The 16,745-nt window shown below is 43.2% G+C and overlaps 1 protein-coding gene across 2 annotated transcripts in view; it reads left to right on the top strand.

Moving 5' to 3' along the window:
* The window catches only part of LOC128364775 (zinc finger SWIM domain-containing protein 6-like), a 44,139-nt gene extending 28,191 nt beyond the window's left edge, over positions 1-15,948 (top strand). Inside the window, exons 4-14 of one of the 2 annotated variants that reach the window (XM_053325385.1) lie at positions 579-729; positions 2,510-2,689; positions 3,232-3,402; positions 3,530-3,676; positions 4,008-4,154; positions 4,922-5,182; positions 6,290-6,425; positions 11,589-11,746; positions 11,906-12,069; positions 13,645-13,726; positions 13,847-15,948. In XM_053325385.1, coding sequence (XP_053181360.1) covers positions 579-729; positions 2,510-2,689; positions 3,232-3,402; positions 3,530-3,676; positions 4,008-4,154; positions 4,922-5,182; positions 6,290-6,425; positions 11,589-11,746; positions 11,906-12,069; positions 13,645-13,726; positions 13,847-14,712 — 2,463 coding nt within the window. In that variant the 3' untranslated portion in view covers positions 14,713-15,948. Of the gene's footprint in view, positions 1-578; positions 730-2,509; positions 2,690-3,228; positions 3,403-3,529; positions 3,677-4,007; positions 4,155-4,921; positions 5,183-6,289; positions 6,426-11,588; positions 11,747-11,905; positions 12,070-13,644; positions 13,727-13,846 lie in introns of both variants that reach the window. The other variant, XM_053325384.1, reaches the window with a different exon arrangement.
* The last annotated feature ends 797 nt before the right edge of the window (positions 15,949-16,745 follow it).

Genomic DNA, 16,745 nt, shown 5'->3' with positions numbered 1-16,745 from the left:
TCCTCTTCCACAGTAGAGTTAGAAATATTTTTTAATGTATTTGTTTTGTTTTGTTTTGTTTATATACATTTTAGCCCAAAAAGTAGTGAGAATTTCTAACAGGAACATTTCTGTTTTAAAGCAGTTTTACTTGAACCACCGAAGCGGTTGCTTTTCCTGTTGCAAGAAGTTGCTGACCACCGTAGTTTACAATAAGTGGGCTCCTCTTGCGATTAGGGCAGCTCTGAAAATCTTGCGGTTCGAGAAAGCGAGGAGAAAATAAGGAGGAAACAGAGCTGCTGGTTTTCCCCAGAGCCCATCTAAGAGAAAGAGTTGTGTGGTTGCATTGAAAATAGTGTTTATAAAATCAAATTTTCACTCAAATTTTTGTAATGTTTTTTAAAATTCAGTTTTCACACTTCTACATTTTCACAATACAAAAAAACCGAGAAGAAATCCTGGACTTTACAGTATTTTCCTGTGTGTGTGTGTTTGTGTATTCACAGTCCTCTTTTGGCATGTGTTTGTACAAACCACATGTGTGTGTGCGGGTGCGTATGTAACCGTCCTGCCTGTCCTCTTCCTCTCTGCTCCTCTAGGTGAGGGAGATGTTGAAGATGCGTGACTCCAATGGAGCGAGGATGTTAACACTGATCACAGAACAGTTCATGGCCGACCCTCGGCTGGCGCTGTGGAGACAGCAGGGCACCACCATGACCGACAAGTACAGACAGCTCTGGGACGAGCTGGGTGAGTGGGAAACACACACACACACAAATTGTCCTACTTAAGACGGACACAGACACACACACACACACACACACACACACACACACACATACACACACACACACATCTTTCCCAGTATGCGCAGGCACGGACAGATTTAGCAAGGTGGGTGATCGAACGCAGACTTCGACACAAAGGCACACACGCATATTTTTTCCCCCTGTTTGTTTATTTGTCCTTTGTTTCCAAGACAGCCCACACACACACACACACACACACACACACACATACGCACACACACACACACACACACACACACACACACACACACACACACACACACACACACACATACGCACACACACACACACACACACACACACACACACACACACACACACACACACACACACACACACACACACACACAGACATGCACACATCACTGACAGCCCAGTCTTCTCCCCCTGACTGTGAATGCAGGTTTGGCAGCTCAGCAAGAGTGTCTTTGTGAATTACGAGCCGTTTAAGGCCGCACATCGCACCACATCAAAACCCCAAATATTATGACCTTCGTAATGTTTTCAAACGCCTCACATTATATATTTAGTCGATGTGACAGAGTGCTGCTCACCATGCAGTGGTTTGGTTTGATACGGTGTGTAGTTCCTCTGACAGATGTACTGTACCTACAGCAAAACACTTTCTTGCAAAACACAAAACCAACAAGCCCGTCACCAGGACAGCAGCCGTGTTGTCTCCTTCCTTTGTTGTTTCCCTCTAATGTCTTGGTTGATGCTGCTGTTGTTGGCGATGATGATTTTCGTTTTCTCCCTTTGGTCTTGTTCTGCACTCTGTGAGGACAGCGCAGTGATCTCATCTGTTTCAATCCCACGTATTTTTGGAAGTGTGTGTACGGTCTCTTTGAAGTCCACACTTCAAACCCTTCTTCGCAAGTCCTTATCACTCCCCCTGATGTGTGGTGAATGCTGCCTCTCGGCACCGCTCCCTCTCTCTCTCTCTCTCTCTCTCTCTCTCTCTCTCTCTCTCTCTCTCTCCCCCTCTTTTGTCTTTCTTTCCTTTTGAGCTGCAACTACTCCTCTCCTCCAGACACAAAGCCGAACCTCATTCACTTGTCCTCAGCCATGTCTCCTCGTCCAAATCATCTCTGCTCCCATTTCATTTTCTATTTCCCCATTTCTCCTCCTCTCCCTCTGTTCTGCACCTTTTGTGTTCTTTTTCACTCTTCATGTTCTGTCTCCGTCCTTGTCTTCGTCCTTCCTCCTAAACTCTGCCTGCCTTTGCACACATGCACAAGAACAACACAATCACACGCGCACGCACCCACACACACACACACACACACACACGCACACATACATACACTGAGGAGTGTACATATCTCCAGCAGTCTTGAGAGTAAAATCCCTGAATGTGCTTGCGTCCCAAGAGACTTAGCCACTTTTCATATTCTGTTTGTTCCAATTTACTCCAAAATGATGTGTGTGCAGTCCATGCTGCCTCGGGACTAGTTAAGCTCTCTGTTTTCACAGAGTTTTGTATTCCAATGCAAGAGGGCGGCACCATACAAAATGTGCTCTAAAAGTAAAAGGAACGATGTTATGACTGCTGCAACATCTTTGAAAACTGCCTCAAGCTATCAATCTTGCTAGATAGCTGTGTTTAGGAGTTTTTAATCTCAAAAGACACACCTGCATTGCATGACTCATTGCCTACATCACTGGGAAGTAAGGTAGGGTTGGTGACTGAAATGTGTGTGTATATCTGTTTGTGTGTCCAGGTGCCCTGTGGATGTGCATTGTACTGAACCCCCACTGCAAGCCAGATCAGAAGTCATCATGGCTGCGCCAGCTGCGCAGATGGAACAGCGTGGATGTCTGCCCCTGGGAGGACGGTAACCACGGCAACGAGCTGCCCAACCTCACCCACTCACTGCCTCAGGGTGCCCATGGCAACCAAGGTCAGAGATTGACAAGTTTTGTATGTCTGTCAATAACATATTTACTTCTAATAAAATATCTCACAGTGGAAAAGGTGAGAAGTGCTAAATGTGGCATTTGTACATCACTAGAGGAGCCTGCATCTCATGCATATTGAAGGTTACTGTTCACATCATTCTGCATGCGTTTGTATTTCTTTTGCTTTACTAAACATGATCAATCCTTTGGAGAGGATTTTTCCATGTAGCTCATTCACGCTGAAAGCTTCACTTAGTTCAGATGAAAACAGTGGCAGATTTTCAGCCACGTAGAAGCTGCTGCAAGCTGCCAATCTTCTAGGTTATGGTTATGTTTGTTTACAGTAATTATGCTAATGCCCAAAAATGAACATGTTATTAATATTAATACGATAATGCATGGACTTTTCAGCCAAAAAAGCAACCAAATGACCATGCAAGTGGGCTAGCTGATTATCCCTGCCTGTCTTTCGCTCCCCATGTGAAGGTGATCGAGCATTAAATCCTTTCTCACCTCCGCCTCTCTTCCACCTCTTCTTCAGCAGAGATGCGCCCCCATAGGACTGTGTTCACACGGGCCATTGAGGCCTGTGACCTGCACTGGCAGGACCGACACCTCCAGCACATAATCGCCAGTGACCTCTATGCCAACTACTGTTACCATGACAACCAGGAGGGCTCCCTCTTTGACACACGTGGCTCGCCCTTGTGGCATGGTGAGTCTGTGTATACTGTGTGTGGGTGTATGAGTGTCAGATTGGTTGTTAACATACAGCAAATTGGACTGGGAACATACTGACACAGGGAGAGATGCTTATAGTTAAAACTTTGGCATTTTCTCAGAACATGTCCCGACGGCCTGTGCCAGGGTGGATGCCCTGCGTTCACACGGTTACCCCAGAGAAGCCCTCAGACTGGCCATCGCTGTGGTGAACACATTACGACGGCAGCAGCAGAGACAACTGGAGCACTTCCGCCGGCACAAGAAAGGTGAAGCTTGTTTTTAAAGTGTACATTTTAGTCAGTAAAGTAGTACCGGTAGTAAAGTATGAAAGAAACTGACAAAAACAAATAGAGAGGAAGGTTGTGTTGTTGTTGTTAGAACATTTTGCTTGAATTATTTGTCCTTATTCATTTCATATGATTTAGTGCAACCTAAGGTGTTTTTGTCTTATATGTATTGTATCTTTTCAGTAGTTCTATTTGGTGAAGATCATTGAATATATTTGGCAATTTTAGGTTTCAAAGTGCAAGACATTGTGTTACTTCTGTCTGTGCTGTCCTTCAACTGCATCCCTGTGTGCTCCACCTTGTCACACAGAGTTGCTCCATAAAGGCCACACTTCCATCACCAACATGGAGGGCTGGGTGGGACATCCTCTGGATCCCATTGGCACCTTGTTCAGCACCCTGACAGAGTCGGGACGAGTAGGAGAGGAGGGCTCGAATACCTGCTTAGACCTCTCAGGTACTGCTGACAAACAAATCTGCACATGTACTTAATAAAGCTCTGGTACTATGGCAACATATGGAGCAAAAAAGTCTGAGCCAACACAAAGCCCAAGAAGATTAAACTGTGTGTTGTGTCACATACGTGTACCATATGATTTGAATATGATATAATAACATACTGTATACGTGGCTTCCATAACTACCACATACAAAAAGTAAAACAATGAGTCTAGCATTGTATACAATTAGCAGGGTTGTAATCATTAAAGAGAAAAATATGCAAGGTTTGTTTATTTATACACAGATTTTTATACATATTTAATTTTCCAACATGCTGTATGTTTTATGAGATTGCGAAGACAGATTATTTCATCCTCATACTTTTCGGGATTTTTGTACTTCTCAGTTTACATTAGAATGCAGATGTTAAAGCACAGTTTAAGCACAAATTCACCTTCAGTCTCTTTGGCTCATCTTATCATGCCTCCTCTCATGTTTTTTAAATGCTCTTCCCCCACGCTCCTCGATCTCTCCGTCCCTCATCGCCTCCTCTGCTCACAGAAATAGCCCTCTCCTCTGAGTTGGAGCAGTGAACAGAGGAATGCTCCTGAGGCGTTAATCTTTATTTTGGATGGTCGCTACGGATCTATTGTGTGACTGACAAAGCAGTTTTCCATAAGAGACAGACTCATCTAGTGTCCAGACCTCAGAGAATAACACTGACTACCACCTCATGCCACTTAGGTTCCTTTGTTTCAGCTCTCGTCTTTGTCTTCTTCACAGACTGCTCCAGTGTAGTTAGTCGCGCAGACCTCCAGCGAATGCCCGTGCAGCGATTGCTGGGAGACGGTGAATCTTATGTGGCGCTGGCGGTGGAGACGGCTCTGATTGGCTTAGGGCAGCAGCGGGTAATGCCCGACGGGCTGTACGCGCAAGAGAAGGTGTGCCGTAATGAAGAGCAGCTATTGGCCAAGCTGCAGGAAGTGGAACTTGACGACTCCCTGGTCAAAATCTTCCGAAAACAGGCTGTCTTTCTGCTAGAGGGTGAGAGAGACAACATTTCACCCTTATTCTGCCTTTATTCTCCCAACAGTCACACACACACACACACACACACACACACACACACACACACACACACACACACACACACACACATATATATATATTTATATATATGTATGTATGTATATATGTGTATATATATATATATATATATATATATATATATATATATATATATACATATAATATACACATAATATCTATACACACACACACTCACACCTCCTCTCTGTCATGTCTCTCCTCCCACGCACCAGCCCTGCACATTCTTGCTTAAACAGGAAAAAACACATTGGACTCTGTCTCACTATTTATTGTCCTTTCATTTTGTGGTGCAAATAGAGGCTGAGCTGCCCCGGGCCAGACCAAAATGAGCTCTTTACACAGTAACACCAGGGGTATTGTGTCAGCACACATGCGTGCACACACAACAGTGTGTACATTTACAGGACTGAGCTGGAGCAGAATGCGACGGCTGGGGTTTGGTTATGGGAAATGGAGCAGGATGGGGGGGGTGGCACATCCTGGCTGGCCCAGCCCAGTCAAAATTTCACTCCAGTCCCCACCCAAACCCCAGCCCTGCCTGGCCCGACACGACCACCCACCTCTGGCTCCGTTACTAATAGAGCACCCGGCTCTGAGGCCTCTGCGGGCCCCTGGAGGCTGCAGCCGCGCCACTGTGTGATGTGGTCTGTGGCTTAGGAGCCTGTTGGGGTTTAAAATAACCCACCAGAGACGAGGGGAAGTAGGATGAAGAGGGGGAGGGAAAGAAGAGAGTGCAGGGCCAAGTCTGCACACGACCATATGGTTTTTGACGTCACAGTTTGTTTAAATGCCGCGTGGCTTCAGCCTGGGAGAGATAGACCAGATAACATTACTACCATATAAAAAAGCATAAGTCACTATACAACAGAATAAATATGCAGTTGTTTCTGTTTTTTACTGTATATCCTATAAAATTCAATACCATTCCATAAAATTTATTGACCTAATGAGACAGATAATTGTTCATTCCTTCCCTCTCTTTCATCTGTCAGTAATAATGGTTCCTCTCTTCTGTGTTTGTGTGTGTATTTTTTGGTGTAGCTGGTCCGTATGCTGGTCTGGGAGAGATTGTCCACAGAGAGAGTGTTCCCATGCACACCTTCGCCCGCTATCTCTTTACCTCTCTCCTACCTCACGACGCTGAACTAGCGTACAAAATTGCACTGAGAGCCATGAGGTACGTACCCTAAAGTTGTGTGTATGTGGCTATAATAATGACCAGATTTTATTGACTTTCATTTGAATAATTTCATGCTGATCCCTGGATTAGGAAAATCCTCCCAAACTTGGGCTAATGGAGCCTTTTAAAAATTCCAATGAAATGAAAATTGCAGTGGTCAGCTCTAAACATGTCTGTTTTTGTAAAGCCTGTTCAGTACAAACAAATCTCATTTCTCAATTTTCAAACTGAACTGACTGCACTGAATCACCATTGACCAAATCAGTAGCTTTTAGCAGTGGAGCTCCCCTCACTGGTGACTAAGAGCACCTTCTCAGCTCTGCGATGATTCAGAGTATGTGGCTAAAAATCATCGAAAAACACAGAAACTATCATGGTTCCATAACTCTTTTTGCAAATAGTTGGCTACCGAGCTATTAAGCCTAATTTTGTATTGAACTGAAGACAGATAGTGATGCGTTCACTGACTGACATGCGTACTGAAGTGCATTTTAATAATGATGTAGATGAACTATGCAGACAGTGTCTACAAATCTGAATTTAAAATCAGAAAAGTTCCCCCCCTGTAAGCCCAACCAACTGTGCATCACTTACTTAACATCTTGCACACAGCATTCAGGTTTGAGATTCCAGCTCTAGCTTAACATCACAAGATATAGGTGCTGACCTGCTCTATTTCTGTCCTATAAGACTTCTCAGTCTTTAAAGTCATCATGACTAAATCTGGGTTATAATAAGAAGATTTTGGAGGTTTTTACCAGATAGGAACCTTATAGAGGATTGTGTCAGTGTGTGGCTCTGTCCTGTTTGTGGGTCTGACTGTGTGTTGTCCATGTGATCTCTCTATATTAAGTTCCTGTGTGTATTCATCTGTGGACAATGTGTACATGTGTATGTGTGTTAATCAGTCTACACTGCTGTGTTTTGATGTTGTGACTAGTGGGAGCTGGATCAGTGAATATTAATTACATTAATGAGAGTGTAATTAGTGTGGCTGTAATGAGTAGGAAGCACACACACTCACATACACACACATATATACAGGGCACACTAGCAGGGCCAACAGGGACAGGGCAGTGCAGGGAAGATGTTTGTTGTGTTTCTACAAAGCGAAGCGTCTGAGTCCATCACTGAAAAACTGGCACATTTTCAATGAATGAATGGGAAATTCGTTTTTTTTTGTCAGGCTTACACCATTAAGTGTCACAGTTGGATGATTTCAGAACAAAAGGACAGCAAACACAGCGCACACACCTTCCTGCAGTTAACCAGTTAGGATTGAGATAATGGGCTTGTGGAACCAAAACATGTTTGGAGTTTTTATTTAGGGTCTGTGTGGTTGTTAGGTTGCACATCCAGTCACTGCCTGTCCCCTCCCTGTCCCCTCCCTGCCTCTAACCTGTGTCTCAAACCTATTTTCCCTGAGTCAGCCTCTCCTTTCCCTCCCTTGCTATTTCCCTTCACCTTCTCCTTTTCCTCCCCTCACCTCCTCCATCCTCACTCCTGTGGTGTGAAACCGGCGATTTAGAATAATATGGCCACTTATGGGTGCTCCTGGGAGCCAGGGGTGTCTACTCAGCACATAATGAATGTGTGTAATGTAGCGTAGTGTAATATGATAGCATATACCTCCCCGCTCCCACGGGACGGCGGACAGTTAAATATAGAGGAGGAGGTAAAGGAACCAGGGCTATTTTAATGGACCCATTATAACGCTATCATTGATACAAGGAGAGAGAGAAAGTCTAGCTCCCTCGCTCATTTACACACACACACACACACACAGACTTTTTCACTTTCCACTTGCTTTGCCTATTTGTCTTGTCTCCTTCACAGTTTCTCTCAAACCAGCTTTTCTTTTTTTAAATGAGAGGAAGTCAGGCTGGCTCCATGCACAAATGCATAACCAATGAAGTATTTTAAAGTGTGTGTGTGTGTGTGTGTGTGTGTGTGTGTGTGTGTGTGTGTGTTTATGCGCTGTGGATGAGGTTAATTAAAGCATGGAAGAGTAACATATGCTGTGCGATGGCTTGGTGTGAGTGGCCAACACACAAAAAACACTGCCTATTGGTTCTCAAGCTGCCCAGTTTTTGAATTTTGAAAAGCCACAGAAGGAGCAGCTCGCCGCCTCTCCAGAGACCGTCCTTATCTTGATTCTTTGGAAGCCAAGGAGACAAATCCCAACTGCTTGTTATCATATAAGATTTCCATATGAGATACCAGTCTTCCAATGCTAATGAATGTAGATCCTCACTATAATCCACAACCTTTGATCCTCTGCATAATCCGTAATCTATGAATATACAGGACTGTTTATCATAACTGCAGCGTTAGGATAAGACGATGATAGTAATGACACCTGCAGGTAGCTGACATCCACTTTTCTTTAAGTTGGGTCAAACTGTGTAGCCCATCACAGTTACATGTAATCCCCCTGAAAACACAAATAGTTTCCTGTTGTGATCATGCATATATTTATACGAAAAAGCCAGACAGACATAAAAAAGATGCCCAGAATTCATGTTTTTTTCTTTTTTATACTCATAATCATAATAGTCTAATGAAATTAGACCACTTGAAAACAATAGAGCAAGCATCATGAAAAGGGTTCTGCTGCATTCTTTGTTTTTGTTGTTTTAAATTGAATGAAAGGATTAAATGCTTGAGTCAGATAAAGTTGTATTGTTGGTGCTCATAAAACTCTTTTGACATTTCATAAAAATTAAAAAACAAAGGTCAAGTTAATAATAATAATAATAAGAACATTTTCTTATAATACTGAGAAGTGGATATTTGGATGTAGAGATTTTCACCTGACGATGACTCCGTTTTGATACTGTGCAGAAAAACAGTGCCTCTCTCAAAGCAGGTGTCATTTTCAAGCATTCTAGGCACTTAAGAGCTGTGAACTAAAATTGGGGGGTTACCTCCTGTCACTCCTGTCAGACAGCAGAGCGGTCACACTGAAGGTTTCCAACTTTAAGTTTGTGTATAGAGTGGAGGTCTTCCAGCGGATGTGTAGCTTAGCTGATAGATGTGTGCTTGATAAATTATGGAAGTGAAGGGTGTTTACAGTCAGAAGGGGAAAGGACCATTAGGTAGAGAGGTCAGTAGTCATGGTGATGCTGACCAGAAACCCAAAAGGGCCCCAGGATTTAGGTAAAACCTGACTGGACTGCTTTTTATCAACGTCATACTCTTTTTTTCACTTCTTGGTCTGCATCCCACTCTTCCTGTGTATAAATATGCAATTAAGTATGTGTTACTGTTCCATAAATAATCCTACTGAAACTACAACCCATCAGTGGTTTCTACACATCTGTGTCCCCTCACTATATGGCGTCTGTCTCGTGTGGTCCCTTGCAGACTCACTTCACTCCGTCGCCCTTGAATATTTCTGGTGCGATACGTGCTGCTGTGTTTCTTTCAGATGTGACAGGGTGCTACAGTGCCACAGGACCCGTTTGACACCAGAGCTGCCCCAACTCCCTTTCCCTTTCCCACTGCCTCGCACAGGGAATTGATTGCCACTTTCAGCTCACTCTGTTAGTGTTTTATATATCATTGATGCACATTTATATCCAGACTATAAGGCTGCGCTGTAAGGAAATATGAGTTTAATTTGATGTTTTAAGCACACTTGACGTTGATTTGAGAGTTTGTGTAGTGTTATTGCGCAGAGAAGATGATCATGTTTACAGCCAGCATGCACCGTTCTGTGGTTGTTTACAAGGTGTTCAATGAGAACGCACCTGCGGCAGCGAATTTACTGTACTTGTGCTGAATGCTTCACAGCAATCCATGAGGATCGTTTTTTTCTCATGGAACAATAGCCCAGTATGGATTTTCCTCCCAACATTTTGAGGAGGTTATTTTTCAGCAGGCCAGGCCTCTCAAGCTCCCATCCAATGGAGGCCTCTGGCTCTCTGGTGAAAACCAAACAAAGACAGGAATGTTGATGAGGCCTCCATCTTTACCCAGGGCCCTTTTTTTTGCTTTGCTACACCCCAGGAATCTTCCAGAAGTCCCCAGTGTGATGGGAGCTTTTAGCAGCTCTTTAGATGTGTGTGGAAGGAACCCGACTGTTGCTAGGGCTTCCAAACATCTCCATTTTACAGCAAGTGTCAGTGTTCACACTCTCACGTATCTCGACTGGGTTTTTGTCACCTTTTCTCTCTGAGAGACAAGCCCCCGCTTGTGCCCTCTTGGGCAAAACTGAGTGACGAAGAGGCTGTTTTTATACATGCCTTCACTCAGATGGCAACAGTATCACATGCACTTTGCTCTGAAATTGAAACTGGCATTTAGCATCACATTGCTTTTACTGGACTGCTTTGATGTGTTTTCAAAAGGGCAGGTGTGTGTGTCTGTCTCAGTGTGTGTGTGTGTGTGTGTGTGCGCTGGCTCTTTTTATTCATGTGTGTCGGCATTTGTTTGATGTGTGTCCAGCCTTACGGGGCTGGAAGGTGAATTCCTTAATTTCCCCGTGGACTCAATTAGCTTTGTGATTGGCTGAGAGAAGGCCAGGTTGTGCTGTCTTCTGAAGGAAAGAAGACCTTTGAAACTGAGGTGGGAGCGGAGGGAAGAGAAGTGAAGCAGAATAGGAGATGAGCTGGTCACAGTGGTAATGGTGGTTTTGCTCATGGTGCTGGTGAAGACCTGGCCCTGTCTGTCTTATTATAATGAGAGAGAGAGAGAGTGAGGAACTAGAGAAGCTCCTTCATCCACTAGCAGGTGTTGCATGGCTGACTTCATTATGACCAATTAGAGTGAAGAAAATACTAATTATACCTTGGTTTCTAGGTGATTAAATACTAGGTTGGAAGTAAATTGCAGGGATAGGATAACTGTAATCCCCCTGTGATCACTGAAGTCATTTTCATTTTGAAGTCACTTTCAAACCATTCATAATGAAGACTTTTTCTGTCTTTACAGTATTTCTGTCTGTCTGCTTGTAACTGTGTGAAGAAAGACGTAATTTTAGTGTGATGGTGTCTCTCTGATTATCTCTGAATCTGTCTTTCTTCTCCCTTTCTGCTTAAGGTGTAAATATATGTTTATTTGAAGCATTAAAAGCATTATCATTCATTATAGTGTATATTTAATTTAAATAAATTGTTTTCTGCAGAGTCTCATCTTCTATTATTGTTTCTCCATCAGGTTGCCGGTGTTGGAATCGACGGCCTCATCCGGTGACCTGTCACGACCTCACCACATCGTGTCCGTGGTGCCCAACCGCTACCCGCGCTGGTTCACCCTGAGTCACATAGAGTCTCAGCAGTGTGAGCTGGCCTCCACCATGCTCACTGCTGCCAAAGGTGCTAACATATTTACAAAAACACACTGACACAAACGCATATAGCACTCAGAAAAGATGATATGCTGCTAACATGTTAGCACGCTAACTCTTCAGTCATCTCATCAATAATCTGGATCCTGTTCTAAAGCATTCCTGTCCTGTTCCCCCTCTTTTCCAGGTGACAGTCGCAGGCTGGAGACAGTCCTGGAGTCCATCCAGAAAAACATTCACTCGTCGTCTCACATCTTCAAACTGGCACAGGATGCGTTCAAGATCGCCACTCTGATGGACACCCTGCCTGACATCACGCTGCTCAAAGTGTCTCTGGAGCTCGGACTGCAGGTACGCAGACACACACACACATAGTGTGGGTGATATATGTTCATTTTTGGATGTTCGCAAAAAATGCTTATATCTGTAGTATTAATATTGCAATAATTCACTATGAGGCCACTGTTTATTTTTTAAGCTGTTTTAAAACTCAAATTCTATTAAACTAAGTTTTTGTTCATATGATATTTGAACATTTTTCTAGAGAAAAACATTAACAGCTCCTGAGGCTGCCATAATGCTTCACTTATGTTTAGATCTGTTTAACTGAGAGGTTGTAAGCAGAATTTAACTTCTTCTTTGTGTTCATGAAACCTTGATAATGTAAAACTAGAATATTTTAAAAATGTGTGATTGCCTCAACATCTCGGAATATCGGCACATCATGAACAGTATTTGCACTATAGGGTGCACTCATCGTCCTGCAAAATGGCTTCATATTGCACAGCCATTATATGACCATGCAGAGCAATCACCAGTCCTCATGTCTCCCATGAGATGTCTAACATACTATTACAGATCCACCTCTGTGTATCCTTTAGCTTTCTGCAAAGATAAACATGTCTGAATGTTGGAAAAGGGTTTAAAGATGACTCAAAGGACCTTAATACTGTTTTCCTTCCTTATAGTGTCTACGTTTTGTGTACCTTAGACTGGAGTGTGAGTGCTGGGGTTGGTGAAGGACCAGCCTTGTGTTATGCTCAGTTTTTATTTTTGACATTGTCACAGAAATGTCCCTATAATTCTTAACTACAGACAGAGAAACATCATTCTTGTTTTTCTTGTTTAGTCTTGTTCAGTAACTAGTTGGCTGAAACATGTCTAACATATATACTGTAAGTTATGATGCTCATTTATGACTTTTTTTTCTTGCCAAATGAAATACATTTATTAAGTTAAGTTAAAGCTTTTGCAGGTCAGGCAAGAGCTCTTTTTTGCCTTTGAACCTGAAGCAATTAATTTAGCTTCAAAAGCTCACAAATTAAAATGATGATTATCAGAAGTGTTTGGAACCTCGCTCATAGTGTAGCCTCCCTCTGCCACTATGTTTTAGCTACTTCACTTATTTTCATGTGATAACTCAACTACTTTAATTTAATGCTACATTTTCCTTGGATACATTCTTAAATTAGATTTTCTACTTTGTATCATTTGAATTCCATGTTGGATTTTTTTTTAATATAACTCTGTTATATGGTATTTGTTTCTGGCTTTTGAAAACATGGTAAGCAAGCTTGTATTGCTGTAGTAAACCGAGATGAGCATGGACAGACTATACTGCTGTGGTTTTTTTAATGTCTTCATACTTTTCATCATTTAAGTATTTACTTTAAACATTTGCTTAAGGGGTTGTCGTTATAATAGCTGCTTATAGTGTGCTTGAGCCAAAATGAAATACAAATGCAAAGGGAAACAGAAAAAAAGGGTTGTTGGAAATGAAATAAAATCCTTGCACATAGTTCCTGAGCTTCAGTTTTGAACCAGATATATTTAAAATAGATATTTCAGCCCTCTTGTACAGTTTGTTGAAAAGTAGACTTTCATGTTTGAACTCACCTGAAATATTTTCTTTTCCATCTTGCTCAGGTGATGAGAATAACTCTATCCACATTAAACTGGAGAAGGAGAGAAATGGTGCGCTGGTTAGTCACATGTGCCACTGAAGTTGGTAAGTGACTCAGGCTACTTGGTTGTTTATCTTTGGTTGTTTTAAAATATGCATCGTGTGGAGATTATGCTGCTTTCAATTCCAATTTTGTCTTCATTCTCTCCTTTTTGTGTGTGTCAGGAGTGTACGCCCTGGACAGCATCATGCAGAGCTGGTTCACCCTTTTCACCCCCACAGAAGCCACAAGTATCGTGGCTACCACTGTTATGTCCAACAGCACTATCGTACGCCTCCACCTGGACTGCCACCAGCAGGAGAACCTGGCTTCATCCGCCCGCACCCTTGCCCTGCAGTGTGCCATGAAGGACCCCCAGAACTGTGCCCTCTCCGCTCTCACACTCTGTGAAAAGGACCACATTGCCTTCGAGACAGCCTACCAGATTGTACTGGATGCAGCGGCGACAGGGATGAGCTACACACAGCTCTTCACTATAGCACGCTACATGGAACACCGCGGTTACCCCATGAGGGCTTATAAGCTGGCGACGTTAGCCATGGCTCATCTGAACCTCAGTTACAACCAGGACACACACCCCGCCATCAATGACGTACTGTGGGCCTGCGCACTCAGCCACTCACTAGGGAAAAATGAGCTGGCCGCTGTCATCCCCCTGGTGGTGAAGAGCGTGAAGTGTGCCACCGTGCTATCTGACATTTTGCGGCGGTGCACACTGACCACGCCAGGCATGGTGTCGGCGCTGCACAGCCGCAGAAACTCTGGGAAGCTGATGTCCCTGGACAAGGCGCCGCTCAGGCAGCTGCTGGACGCAACCATCGGGGCCTACATCAACACCACACACTCACGGCTCACACACATTAGCCCGCGTCACTACAGTGAGTTCATAGAGTTCCTGGGAAAGGCCCGGGAGACTTTCATGATGGCTCACGACGGACACATTCAGTTCACGCAGTTCATAGACAACCTGAAACAGATCTACAAGGGCAAAAAGAAACTAATGATGCTGGTGAGGGAGCGGTTTGGCTGAGAGTGAGGCTGGGGGTAACTTAAAGCCCCCCCCTTCCCACTCTAGTACTTTTCTATTAACTTGAGTCTGCCTTTTGAACTTCTTTTGGACTTATACAATAGACAAGTGAAAAGAGGGATGTGACTTGTAGAATGAAGCAAAAAGAGAAAGGAAAAGATGACAAAAAAATCAACAGAGCCACACGCGGTATTATTGTTCTTGCTGTTGTTATTGTTATAAACATTATTACTATTATTATTATTAATAATATTATTACTACTATGTGTACAGAAGTGTTTTTATTTTTCAGAAGAGAGGAAATTTGTCACGTTGTGAATGTTGTGTGTATTTCTCTACATGTGTGCGAAAGGAAAATGAAAAGTGAAATGGCTTTTTTTTTTTTGGTTCCTTTTTAGTTTTTATGATTTAAAACATATTTTTTCCCTTTTTCAGTGTATATTGAGTTATATGTTGTCAAGTGGCTGAAGCCCTTCTACAATAGCGCTCATGTAAAAACAAAAAGAAGAAGAAAAAAATCGTTGCGGCATCCTCAAAGAGAAACTAAGGCTTTAAACCACACAGAGCACCTCCCTTTGTCTAGGACCTCACCTGTGGGTGCTGGGCAGCACTGCACAGCTTAACTCTGCTCAGCTCGGCTCGGCTCGGCACAGCTAGGGTTAGCACTGACAGAAAGCCGCCATCAGCATTTCTCCAGACAGCAGTAGCAGCAGCAGCAGCAGCACTTCAGCAGCCATTAGTTTTCTCTGGGTCCCAGGCATTTGCTTCATTACACACAACGATGCTAACTCTTGTTGTTGTTGTTATTGTTGTAATCTCACCCACCTCCATAATGAGGACCTGTTTTAGACAGAGGACAGTATGCAGGCTCTACAGTGACGGCACATTAGGCAAAGATAATGAGTATTATTGCTACATTAATGTAATGCAGCACAGCTGTGATTTTTTAACAGCCCAAATTGGACTAAATCACTGATATCGTTAAGTTTTCTAGTTGAAGCAGATACCCAGGGGGAGACGACTACCTCATGACACGGTATTGAACCTGCTCCCAGTTTATTTATGCTATCATGATATTTATCTTCTGTGATAGCTGACAGTGTTAATTAAACAGGAGCTTCACTTGCGAGACCAAGGTTATGAGGAGATATACAGAGTCAGACTCCTGCTGAGTGCTCCTGCGCTCAGCTCTGCTGTACGTCACTGCCCTCACAACGGTACTTTCACCACCACCACCAACCCCCCTCCTACCCCCCCCCCCCCACCCCCACCCCCCAAAAGAAAAATTGGCAACAACGCACGCAGAAGACGTGTCAGTATGTCAGTCCCCCTCTCATCTCTACAGTATAGTCACCATTGTTCGGTATCTTCAGAACAGGCCAGTGTCATTTCCCTCTGTGCATGTGAATCATAGAAATTAGACTTTCTACTGTTATAGTTCATTGTGTGGAACCTTCAGTAATTGTCAACCAGAACGTTCTCAGGGATTTCTCTACACAGGAAAAAGGCGGAACAAATGAACGACTGACTACAGGAAAAAAAATACAAAAACATGACACAACATGAGCGAGCATTTATTGTACTCTGTATATATGCCATAGTATATGTCTGAATATGGAGGATCTGAAAGTATATGTTAACTAATTTATACAGAGTATTCTATGTAATGTGAAATACTTGAAGCCGCTGTAGTTTGCTCTCTCTCGCTCTCCTTCTCTTTCTCTCTTTTCGTCTTCTCTTTATTCTTTTTCTCTTTTTGTCTAAAACAGAACATATCAGAAGGACTAGACTGAGCTTGTTAACGGGCTTTTTCGGACTCATGGGGCCGCATGTGTTCATACTTGAGACGCTGGATCCCATCAGAAAATGCAGGTTGAGTCAAATTGGTGATGACGGAGAGAAACATTGTTGTCTTACTTCATTCCTGCTGACTAAAGCATAGAGAGGGAAGAAGGCCATTGGTCGATAAATGTTTGAAACACACACAATACAGGATTTCTTGAAGTACTTAATTATGCATGTAAGCTGTTGTCCTA

The sequence above is a fragment of the Scomber japonicus genome, chromosome 9 (genome assembly GCF_027409825.1).
Source record: "Scomber japonicus isolate fScoJap1 chromosome 9, fScoJap1.pri, whole genome shotgun sequence".
NCBI lineage: Eukaryota > Metazoa > Chordata > Actinopteri > Scombriformes > Scombridae > Scomber > Scomber japonicus.
Note: the sequence above shows the minus strand (reverse complement) of the source record. Positions and strands in the feature narration are given on the sequence as shown.